General features: G+C 40.4%; 1 protein-coding gene across 1 annotated transcript in view; it reads right to left on the bottom strand.

Moving 5' to 3' along the window:
* Positions 1-12,838, bottom strand: part of MALRD1 (MAM and LDL receptor class A domain containing 1) — a 528,588-nt gene that overhangs the window by 229,269 nt on the left and 286,481 nt on the right. The window contains exons 23-24 of the mRNA XM_026649425.1: positions 10,313-10,560; positions 5,402-5,690 (exon numbers count right to left, since the gene is read on the bottom strand). Of these exons, the coding sequence (XP_026505210.1) occupies positions 5,402-5,690; positions 10,313-10,560 (537 nt within the window). The remainder of the gene's footprint in view (positions 1-5,401; positions 5,691-10,312; positions 10,561-12,838) is intronic.

Here is a 12,838-nt window from a genome sequence, read left to right as displayed (position 1 = left end):
GGGGCTGCAGGGTGAGTGGGGAGCAGGGAAGCACTTAGCAACCCCCAACCAAGATCAGAGCCGGAGGGAGGAGAGGGAATGTGGGGTGCTCAGAGGAGGGGGCAGAGTTGGGGCAGGGACTTTGGGGAAAGGGTTGGAATGGGGGTGGGGAAGGGGTGGGGTTGGGGCGGGGAAGGGGCGGAATTGGGGCGGGGGCGGGGGCAGGACCGGGACCCCATGGAGTGTCCTCTTTTTTAAATGTTTGAATATGGTAACCCTAGAATATGGGAAGAACCTTAGCTCAACTCCCCCCCCCCAGTCCCCTCTTGCTGGCCTGGCAGTGAACTGGCCAGGCACATAGTGGGGAGTAGGCTACTCCAGAAAAGGGGATGAACGCCCCAGAGCAAAGGCAGAGCAGAGGAGTCACAGTTCTTTTCCAGGGCTGCTCCAGAAGTGCTGCAGCTATGTGCTTCCCCTTACCCAAGGCAGACTGTACATTTCAAATCCAGCCCAAAGCGAAGAAAGCCACAGTGGAAGGAGTAAGTAGTGTTGCCTTCCTACACAGGCTACCATTGTAGAATGTGAACAGCTCCAGATACTACAATAGCCATCACTATTCATACAGTGAAGAGTTGATAAGAAGTGCCCCGAAATGAGGCTTTATTGTTTGAGCCTCAACCGTCTAAGCAGCTCTGAGAGACTTGCCAGTCTGGGGTGGTTGCTAAGCAGCGCCATGCGGACAGGCAGTTAGTCAGCAGTCCATGACAATGCTTTCAAAATGACTTTTTTTTTTTTTGAGTTGTCAAACTCTCTCCTCCATCCTTTAAATATTACTGAATATTTACCAAGGAGAGAAACAGTGACAGGAAATACAGAGTTTAAATACTTAGAAGACTAGTGCCTTATTATAGAATTATACCTCTGTTCTCTTTTAAAATTATCAGCTGTGACTATCTGTCTCCAGGTATTGACATATGTGGGGAATAGGGACTCCGTCCACCCCCCTGCCTGTCATCTATACTGTCCTTCCCCCAGTTTGCAGCACATGAGGCGTTCTCTAAGTCAAACAAACAGACAAAAGAAAGGTCCTTTCCCCTCTCTTTCCCTTATGAGAGAGAGGAATCGGGAGGAAAACAAAGAAAGGCAAAGGTGGCCTGTCTTTCAGACAGTCTTTCTGGAGTCAGCTATATGAGCTTGGTCTATCAGGTTCTATTGCCCCTGGTCTATCACCAGCCCCTCCTCTTGGGGCATACTGCTTTGCAGCTGGTCCATGCAGCATCAGGAGTGATGACGCCTGTGATTGTCTCCTTCTCAGTTGCCCTGTTCCTGTTGTTAGCAGTCTCTGAGGTGGAGCAACTCTCCTCCTGTTCTATAAAATGGCATCCTCCAGGTGCATTTGGAGGCCAGACAGAATTGGCCTGTGGACACAGTCAGTCCTGGGGCCTGCAATGCATTCATTGCATACACAGACAACACACCACTGGTCATTAAAAAATTAAACTATGGAAACAAGACTAAATGTCTCAGTCTTGGTTTATCCCAACTGCACAGTTTCAGGTGCTGCTTTGTTTCCCTCTGCCCAGTGTCAAAGGGTATCAAGGGTCCAAATCCTTGCAACTAATTCCATCCCCATAACTGTCCATAATGCAGCAAAAAGCATGGTTTAATAGCAGGTCGAGCCTGGGACCTTTGGAAATCAGAGTTTAAATCTCTGGTCAGGACAAATGGAAATTCTGTAGGTGAGAAAAGGCAAATAGATTTACATAAACTCTAAACATAATGTCAGCTAAGATGAATCCTAAGGCACCAATACTGTTACTTTGAAATTGCTGTGAACATCTGAAGTTCTACAGATTACATCCTGGACATATCATACAAAGGAATGGGTCCCTCATGGCTTTTTCTTAGGCTTTAATAACTTTTGTTTGATAGACGTATTTTTGAACAGCCTTTCTCCATTAAAAGCAAAGCTTTTAAAGTTTCAAATGTTGCCACAGGGACTCACATCTACTGTAAATGCAGCAGGTCCAGAAACACCAGAGAGTACAGAATTAGAAACCTCAGCAAATGCACTTCTTGGGGTCACAATAGTATAAAGTTTTCCTTTTCAAGTATTGATCTTGTCTGTAATGAAAGCCACAGAGTCTGGGCTGTGATTGAAGTGAGCAGTGAATGGCATGGATTGTAAGGATTTGATGAGGTATTAAGGATATATTTTGAAACCCTTGCACACCCTGGGCCAAATTCTGACCTTGATGCACTGTGCTAGATAGAGTTTCCAGCCCAGCTTGACCCAGTACCTAAAGTGTGGTAAATGAAATTCTGAAGAAGAAAACCATCCTTTAGCAGCAGCCACATAGCGAGTTTCCGTGTTTCTATAGGCTTTTCCATGGTATTGATCAGTGTAGTGCAGGGATCGGCAAGGTTCGGCACGCGGCTTGCCAGGATAAGCACCCTAGTGGGCCGGGCCAGTTTATTTACCTGCTGATGTGGCAGGTTCGGCCGATCGCTGCCCCCACTGGCCACGGTTCACCGTCCTGGGCCAATGGGGGTGGCGGGAAGCCGCGGCCAGCACATCCCTCGGCCCACGCCGCTTCCCGCCGCCCCCATTGGCCCGGGACGGCGAACCACGGCGAGTGGGGGCCACGATCGGCCGAACCTGCTGCTTTAGCAGGTAAATAAACTGGCCCGGCCCGCTAGGGTGCTTAACCTGGCGAGCCACGTCCCGAACGTTGCCGACCCCTGGTGTAGTGTCTGTGCACCTCACACAAATAAATCGACTCCTCCTCACAATACTCTTGTGAGATGGGAAAATACCTTAATTTTATTGATTGGGAATAGAGACAAGAGAGATTAAGTAAATATTAAAGTTCCTACACAGGAAGTTAAGGTAGAACCAGGAAAAATCTCTCCCCAAAATTCCACTCTATTAACTTTACCACAAAACCCAAACTACCTCTCCCCGGTGCAGAGTCCATGACCTGCCTGCTACCACCAGGCGTGGCCATGGGAGCACTGGGAAGTGACACTGGGGGAGGAGGCATCTCCCAAGACATCCTGGTGTGGGTAGCAGAATCTCATTGTGGTCTTATTGTGACTTAAAATTTCTCCCCTCATCAGGCAGTCAAGTGGCAGGTAGGTGCCATAGCCTCCTAGGGCTCACCCTCAGCCCCTAACTGACAGGAGTCAGTTTGTCCCACACCCTGGCCCTAATCTCTCATCTTTTTGTGTATAGTTGCTTTGTAGAAGTTATTGCAGCCTAGATATCTATGAAAAATGTTAAAAAATAATTTCTGTAAATATGTCTGAGTTGTGTTTGTTTCCCCACCCAATCAAAATTTCAATTAAAAAATTAATTGCAAAATCAAAAATGTTGGAGAATTTTGACCAGTTCTGTCTCAGCCTGAGGAGATAGAAAGGGATAGTATTTCTGTACACATGCCATCTGCAATTTTCAAAATGATTGTGTAGGTAAACTGAATATAACACCCTCATGAAGAAGGACAAAGAGCTTTCTTAATTGTTAATAATGGAACAATCCAGTTTAACAAAAACAACTACATTTTACATCTTTTGTTTGAATTAATTTGTTGTTGATGTTGCATCAGAGGTCAGATGATTTCAATGAACACTATGGAGTAATAGCAAACGTCAACTACCATCTTTCTGTACCTAATGGCAATTACGATCGCATTGCAACCAGCCTCAGTCAACCAGTCATTGATAATGCTAGCCACTCTGTCATTGTGTCCACAGAACCCATGACTGTTAGCATGAACTATATCTTATGCCTATATATATTTTGGGAAGGGGACAGTAAGAGGAATACAAATTAGAGATGACTGGAGGATGACTGTTCTGTTTTGCAGCAACATTTGAGGTTTCAAAATTGCTTTCATTCTCCGCTGGAACACAATCAAAACATTTTGACCATTTTTGCAAAAACTAAATTGTCAGTTGTTTTTAGCTTGAAACCTGAGCTTTTCAATTCAGGAAGCAAGAGTGTGTTCGTGTATGCCTGTCTGGCTAGGGCACTGGCTGAGATCTGGGAGACCCAGGTTCAAGTCCCTGCTCTCTTGGAGTCAGAGTGATATAGGATGAAAATCTCTGCTCTGAGTCAGGCAGAATCCCAGGCCAATGCCCTCACCCTCAGGCTACAGAGCGTCTCCTGTCTCACCCCCAATCCCTGATGGAAACTTCATTGAAACCAATGTCTCAGCAAAACAGGATATTTTGCCAACATTTCATTTAATCTAGAGAATTCCCACCATCTCTAGTATGGATATTATGCTGAAGATCAGAATCACAGGGCCTTTTAGAAAGAAAAAACTTTCCCCACCCCAAAGAGAAGAAAGAGGAAAGTGAATCCAAACCATCAACCATTAGAAAAATATCATTCTCTAGGAAAAGTACAGTGTTTCTACCACAGCCAAGCCTAGACTGTTTTAAACTGTGTTTGTCATAATTTTCAAGTAGTTATGCAATTTGATGGTAACTACTATGCTTATGGAAAGGACAAATGTGAAACAAAAGATCAATAAAATAAAAATTACAGCTTATTGTATCCCAATTCACTGTCTCAACGAGGCTTTCTGAAAACAGATTTAGGAAAATAACAGGCTCCCAATTCAATGGAAACCCATTATAAATGCCTCCCCTTCAAAAGATACAAAATCCTGAGAGTCCTATACTGCCCTCAAGCCATGGCAGAAATCCCAATGAGAGCTGCATATTCATAGATTGCATCTGAGAGCTTAGTTGCCAAAAGCTGTCTAAAAACAGGAAGAGCTTTTTCCTGATTCACTGGCTATGAATCACTCACAATCAAAATTGATGGAAATTAAGGGTTAGCTTCTGACTTAAATTTCAGTTCATGCTGGAAGCTATGTGTTGATTGGTGGCACACTAATTACAGTGGGAGCATATGCTGGAGTAGCAGCTCTGTCACCCTTGCAACAGTTCTTCTGGCAAGTGGGCAGGGAGGGGTTTTTGCCCTCTTCCTCTTGTCTCACATGTACCTTTTGCATCCAGGAAGGTGCTAGCAGGAAGCTGTACCTATACTCCCCATTGGGATTCTGCCCAGTCTTTGCATATGGGCTCTAGGGAAGCAAGCCCCTTGCACTCTTTGTCCTTTGACACTTGATTTTACAAGTGAATAGCCCCACTGACTTAAATGGGACCACTCCTGTGAGTCTGTCCTGCTCAAGATGAGTATGTCATGCAGATTCAAGATCAGTGACTCACTTTTCCAAACAGCTCTTCTACGCAATACTTTGGTCAACATACTAAAGAGCTATTTCAAATTATATTCATTTCTGACCATTAAAAAAACCCAAAAAGAAAAATCAAAGTAAGGCTTGTTTGCTATTCTTTCCAGAATCTGATGCTGTGAAATTGCTAAGTCTATTTAATAGGAATGTACCTGTTGAAGGTAGTGCTGTGGGTTCTGCTGATAAGTCAGGTGATGGCAAACATTCCTTCGTGAACGTGATGTCATCAAGTGCTATGTTGCCCCTGTATCCTTTCCCAACTTGCCCTTCAAAGGTGATCTGAAAGTCCTCATCTGCATCCAGAAGCAACAGTTTTCTCTGCCAGAAGTTTCCCTGGTTTCCAGTTAGGTGGAGTAGGACTTTTTCTTGGTTTGATGCTGTCACCTGATAGATGGTTAATGATCCAATGTTCACTCCATACATATGGTAATAAAATAATATCTGCAACCAAGAGTAATGACATTAAATACCCAGTAGGGAACATTAAGTATACTCTGTCATTATAATTACCCTAAATTTTCACTACAGAAGCATCCTCAGTTCTCAGAAGAGCATCAAAACTGCTGAATCATTCATTACCCAGGGTTTTAATTAAACACAAGGAAAAATATCATTAGTAGTAATCTGTAGAACTATTCCTTCAGTAAACTAATGAAAGCTATTTTGGAAACCAACATTTCAGGGCTTATAGAGCTGCTGGTAAACTTCTTCTGAGCATATTTCACATTTAAATTGAAAACTGTGAAAACTGATGACACAGCAGGGGCAAGGAGCAATGTATAAACAATGTCCTTTAACATATGGGGTGTATCTTGAATCACTCAAGTGCGACTCTTCTCAGGCTAATTATGGTGTTGTTGATGGACTCTGAAGTGCCTCACCTGCACAGAGTTCTTTCCTACCCTAGTATGATTGCTTCACAGTGAGCCTCTACAAAGAGAGTAGGGAAAATAGAAGGACTCATAAGTGAAAAGAGAAAAACAGAATATTGAACATAATGACAGTGCTCAAGTAGGATAACAGTAGATAAAGTACAAGGAAGAACCACAGTGAAGGGAAGATGTTGTCATTGCCAGTGAAGCATTTATTCTTATACATTGTTCTCTTTCAACCAGATTCTAGTCCATGACAGAACTTTACCTCTCACTCCACTACTACTTAGTCTCCTTCCCAGCTTCTTGTGATGGATTTATCAAAGACTTCTTAAAATAAATTACAACTATGAGTTCTATATTTTCAACTAATTTCCTGGTACTGAAGTAAAACTTGTTGGTCTGTAATTTATGGGATCACCTTGGCACTTGACAAAATGTAGACTCAACTCTCACTATCCTTCAGTTCTCTGGTAGAGTAACTGATTTTAATGACAGATTACACAGTGTACCTGCCATAAAGTTGTGTTCCTTTCTATTCGTATCACTTTACACTTTTTGAAGGATACTGTTTTGGCTTGAGTATATCTTGCCTTTTAACCACACTGTGTTTTCCTTGCCTTCTGCCTCCTTTTACATTTAGCAATTTGCATATCTTCTATGGCTGAAATGGTGGGCGCATTGAAGTCAATGGGAGTTTTGCTATTGACTTCAGTGGGGCCAGGATTTCTACCTATGGCTCTAATGTGTATACTTAAGTAGCTTCTGCACTGACTCCAAGGAATTTAGACTCCTGCTCATTCTAAGAAATAAGAAAATGTATCTACTCTGATGCAGTCCTGGGCCTTGAAACAGGTAGTTTTTGTGGAACATAAGATTTCGTATATCAGAGGAGTACACTGGTCAGTTGAGATTCGAATCTGCATCTTGCGGTGGCATCAACTGAAAATGGTATCCCCATTCCCACCCTATTACATATGTAGCTAAATATGCAATTCTGTGCATGAGAGAAAACCCTCCTGATCCCTGCAGGCAATCAATGTACTCTGTGAAACACAAGATTATCATCCTTATTTCATTATATTCTTTATTCCATTCCATGTTTACTTTGCCTCTCAATCACTGATGCTCACCAGCACTTCTGAACATCAAAATACAGTTGGCTACAGTTCACAAAGCCAGACAGCCATGTGTGCATGCCAATATGATCCAAACCCGAGTTCTCTTGAAGAACTGGTATAAAAGGAAACTTCAAAACTGCAGAGATGTTCAAAAAAGTGCTTGAAAAGTCAAACCTGGCTTTGACGGTTTCAAAATAGGAAAAAAGTCTTCTGCCTAAAGATTAAAGGCAATTCTATATACCTGATAAACACATTTATTCATGAAAAAGCTAATTGTTGCCAGCTGTGACCCTCCTCCATTCTTCTGGCACTTAATATACAATATAAATCAATATTCATACAATGGACCATTTATCATTAGTTAGTCTATATTTCTTCAAAGCATATTTTATTGTTTACACATAGATGTTAAAAGGAGTGGGACTATGAGTCAGAGAGCATAAGGAGAAAGAGGATTTAGGCAGAAATTTTCAAATATGGGGGAAGATTTTTTTTTTCATATATCTTTTTTCAGAAGGCTGTTAGGAAACTGATTTGGAAAACATAAGTTCATGGCCCAGAATTTCCAAGTTAAATGTTTAGTGGTTAATTTATTTGTTCTCTATTGACAAACTGATTTACTCATGTTATATTTGTATAATAAAATCTGATCATTTTTGTTTAACATTTCCTGAATTTCTTATCTATAAAGGGTTTGGGATTTGTCAAGAAGATAAAGAAAGTGAAATCAAGTGATCTGGAAAATATTAAACCAACCAAAACTGTTAAAAGTAAATTTCCCAAATCACTATTACACTTTCTCTTTTTCAGTATGAACTATCTGGGTAAGGGGTTAAAGTTTGAGATGAGGTTCCATTTGAAAAATTCAGTAAACCTATTTAGAAATATGTTTGGATTAGACTGCCTCAGTTCCAAAGAGCAGCTCTGCACCTGTACACTCAGAGAATCTCAGAATCAGCTCAAATCAAAGGCTCTTTAAAAATCAAATTTAAATTTGTCAGCATCAAGAAGATTTCTGATAGTTACCCTCCTGACATGTCTAGTTTCTATATGGAATCAAACTAAGATAAAGTAGCTGTATAGGTGTTAATCAGCAAAACAAAATGAATCTCTGCAAAATTCTAATATAAAAGATGAAACACCCTCTTTTACAGGTCAAAATGAAATAAAATGATAAAATTTGTGCAAGCAGACAGGCATTGGTATTGTCTTTCAATCAAGGGACTGGAACTCAGCTCCTGTCTGAGGATGGATTAAGAATTCCAGCCATATAATGAGTAGTGGAGATACTTCAAGGTGATGGGAGGAGGAGTGGTTGTTTTGTGATCAGAACAGCAAAGAACTGTTGAGCAGGTGTACACATAAATGGATAAATTGAAAAGGCTGACATCATTTCTACTAGTATGCTGGGTAGATATTTACATGCTAACAGTGATTTACTCTTGCATTTATGAATTGAAATTGTATTTCCTGAATGCTCGCTTTTAAACTCAAGATTCACTAGATTCCTTCCCCTAACTTTCAGGGCTGGACACAACTTAGACTTCTCTTACCTATGCCCACATCTCCTTTTATCTTCCACCTTGTCTTTACTCCACCCAAAATGCTAAATTAACTTCACCCCCTAATCTCCGGTCTTTTCTCTCGGCCTTCTTCAACACCACCCTCTATCAGGGCTGGCTCCAGGCACCAGCTTAACAAGCAGGTGCTTGGGGCGGCCAAGGGAGAGGGGCGGCACCTGCGGCAATTCGGGGGCAGTAGGTCCCTCACTCCCTCTAGGAGCGAAGGACCTGCCACTGAACTGCCGCCGCCGATCGCGGCTTTTTTTTTTTTTTGCTTGGGGCGGCAGAAATGCTGGAGCCGGCCCTACCCTCTATGCCTGGAAACCCCTTCCCGGCTCTGCCTTCAAACTTCCATTCCCTCCTCCTTTGAATGTCTCATAAAAATATTTCTTACAAAGGCCTCAAATCCTTATTCCTCCAGTAGTTTTATGCATGTTCATGTGTGCAAGTTTGGGTGCATGAAGGAAGGCAGGAGTTAACTACAGGAGGAGGAGGAGGAGGAAGGAGAGACAATGGTAAACAAAATTATTTCTGCTAGTGAAAATACACAGAGTTGGCAATATTTATGTTTGATTCGGGTATATGGTTTATTATTTAAATAGATAAATAGATGTGTTATGCATGCATTACCAATTAGGTTAGCAAGAATGCTTTAATAACCCTCTTTTAATAGACTGTTAATCTGTCATGACAACCCCATTTATCTGCACATTGTAAAACCTTATAAATTGTGGAAAACAATAGTCAATGAGTGCGAAAATACAGTATATAAATAGAGCAAGTAATACTATAAAAACATTTTCCCCCAAAATTCCAGAAATCCCTTTCTAGTATACTGTGACTGCAGGAGCCACAGGCATATCTGTTTTAACCCACTGGGTTAAGAAGAAGATACAAAACAGCACTTTAGCAAAGAAGGCAGAGGATGCACTGACACTAGACAGCCTTTCAATCCATTTTTTCCAAATGTTTACCAGGCTCTTTTCAGGACCAATGACAAATGTGCTGTAGCACTTTGATAAATAAAAGTTTACTCTTCTCTAGTTTAATTTCTGATAGATCAGTGAGAAGAATCTTCTCATCATGTATTCTTCCATTTCTAGTTACACTCCCTTGTATCCAGTTGTTAATGTACCTCTATTCAATTTCTCCATTAAAGCACAAAGCAGATATATGCAGGTTTTTCAGTGCTTTTGTTATATAAGCTTTTTCTAAGCCACCCACTGAATAGACAATATCTGCTTCTACTACTGATTCCTTCCAAATCTGCCAGAGTACTTAATTCATCAACAGAAGTCATTCTTCTTTAATCTTCTGCACCATGAGAAACAAAATGTTTGTTTGGTAATTGGTTTCAAGGTCAACCCAGGATCAGGATCATAATATTTTTAGAACATGCCAGTTTTCTTTAAGAAACATGTTAGTGATAATCTATCACATTAGTGGTTATTACTTTGTAGCATTCTACAAATCAAGCTCATACCTCCCAGTACTATGACTTGACATACCTTGCAGTTTTTGCTTCTTCTGCTTAGCCTGGGACTGAAAATCCTGGCCTTCTGCTCTGGCAACTGAGGGAACGAGCTCTTTATGAAGATGTAATGACCAGATGGCCCTTGCAAGGTATGATCAGCAGCTGGTCCAGGGCCAGAATACAGGATGCTGCCAGTTCTGAGATTCCAATCAAAGTCATCATTCTGATCCTGCTCCCAGGCACAAAGATCAAATTCAAAATCACAGCGCCCCATGGATGTACCTGAGAAAATTATTGTAAAATATACTGTGTAAAAATATAGGTAGATCCAAAGAACCAACTGATAACCAAATAGACAAACAAGTGATTTATTTACATCCTCACAACAGAAAAAAAACATGAACTTGTTTTATTAATGAGTCTTTTTAATAGACAAGTGGTTGGTTTACTATCATAAAAAGACTGCTGATAATTAGATCATTTTAAAAGGATTTCTGATTACCAAAACAGCCTCTGTCCTTTAATTCTAGCTTATTTTCTCTAACCATTTGCTTTCAGTAAGAATTAACACACACATTTTAATGGGCAATATGCAAATCAAGATGCTTATAACTGAACATTATTTTATGCCTGTACATAAAGCTGTCAAAGTCTGATTATATTTATATGTATAAAATGCGTGTTTTATATTTCCTGTACAGTTGTTTCACAAGTTTCAAGTACTTAGATTTACTTTCTAAAGTGCCAAATTGGTCAAGATTTGAAGTCAGCTATTCATATAAATTTATGTTGACAGAATTACAATATTCTAAGAGTTTTATCTAGATTTTCTTAAAATTTGCTGATAATTACAAACCTGAGCCAAAGCTCACTAATGTTAATGGGCATCTTTCCATTGACTTCAGTGGGCTTTGGATCAAGCCTCAAATAATTCTTGTTGTTATTACTGGAAAGAAAAAGTATTTTGAAGCTAAATTCTTCAAATGTCCCAACCTGATTTGTTTGACAAAAGAAGAACTCACAAAAGCCTTCTCTTAAAGTACAATCAGAACCTGAGCCTCTTCAGAGGTCTGATAAAGTTCAACATCTAAAAGGTAGCTGTATTTAAGTGGCATCTGTTTAGAAGTCTCAGGAGAGAGGCCAACAATTCTTCAAGTCCTAGAGATGGGCTTGAACCAAAACAACACAGCCAAACACCCCCAAAATTTATCTACTGGAAATTTAACTGTCTGTAAAAAAAGAAGCAAGGAAAATTCAAAAATTATTAATGAAAATTCAAGCAAAATTTGTTTCTTTTCCTGACAATTTTTGTTTGTGAATATAGTGTAGACTTGAACAATAACCAAAAAGTCTGTTGTGCAAAAAGGATTAGCACATAGTCATTCAAAACATAATAATAACTTTGAACTGCGAGTAACCGGCCAACAAAATTCATAAGGCTACTGCAGCCCCAACTTCTGTCCCGTGTTCATTTCATTATGATTTTTAAGACTCCCACGCTTGCTAAATCCATTTCTCTTTAGTAAAGCACTTATGCACATGCTCAAGCCCCTTTCATATAGAAGCATGTTTTTCTGAATCAGGACCTGAAACTATACTGATATTTAATATACCAACTAATGCTGCACATATTATATGTAAAATTCCCTCTAGCAAGTACCTCTGTGTTGAACTGTGAACCAAGAGGTATAAAGGCAAAGCCAACCTGTTGCTTCTGGAGTAATGAAACAGGGCTGGTGAATTAGCTAGTTAATCAGTTGGACAACAGTTCAATAATAAAGAAATAAACTATTTTATATTAGGAATGTTTGGCATGTGATCAAAATTATATTGGCCACACATGACCTACATGAAACACCTGTATCAAAAGAGGTAATTAAATAGAGCAAAAGCTAACCTATTTCTAAGCTAATGTCCCTTTCTAGTCTGAGAATTTATGAAAAATTACAATTTCAATCTTACAGCTGGGGAAATGAAAACTTAATTCTGAAGTATATTGTTAGCTGGCAAAATTAACGAGCGAGATGCTTTGGAGAATTGCAGTTGGCAAACTAATGCTCTATGATGTTTGTTTTGCCAGCATTTCAATGTAAATTAAAGCTTCGGGGCCTTTATTATATTTATTTAATGAAGCAATTTTAAATGGGTCATTCTTCCAGTAAAAACGGGGTAGAAAACTAAAAATTCAGATTTACAGTTGAAGGTTTAACTGCTTAATGATACCGCCATATTCACAAAACTACTTTACTTATGAGCATTAAGGTCTCTCTTTAGCAGACAAGATGTGCAGCTCTTCTCTTCCCAAAACTGTACCCTTACCCAGGAAACTTATAGCCAAGGTTCCACCTGCTTTCTGGGGCTCTTCACCCATGTTTCATATTGGGAGGGGGGTACCAGTCTCCAAGCCCTGATCTCCTCCCCAGCCCCTGAACTAAGATGTGGGGAGGCTTCACAGGGGTGAGGGTTTTATTCCCCTCCTGGGCATAGAGCCAGGTGCAATCTGGGCCATAACAATTCATTTACTAAATTGACATAAGTATTGTTTACTTAGGGTGAAATT

The sequence above is a fragment of the Terrapene carolina genome, unplaced genomic scaffold, assembly GCF_002925995.2.
Source record: "Terrapene carolina triunguis isolate 2854851 unplaced genomic scaffold, T_m_triunguis-2.0 Scaffold84, whole genome shotgun sequence".
Classification (NCBI taxonomy): domain Eukaryota; kingdom Metazoa; phylum Chordata; order Testudines; family Emydidae; genus Terrapene; species Terrapene triunguis.
The sequence above is the reverse complement of the archived record's forward strand: the minus strand, read 5'-3'. Positions and strand labels throughout refer to the sequence as shown.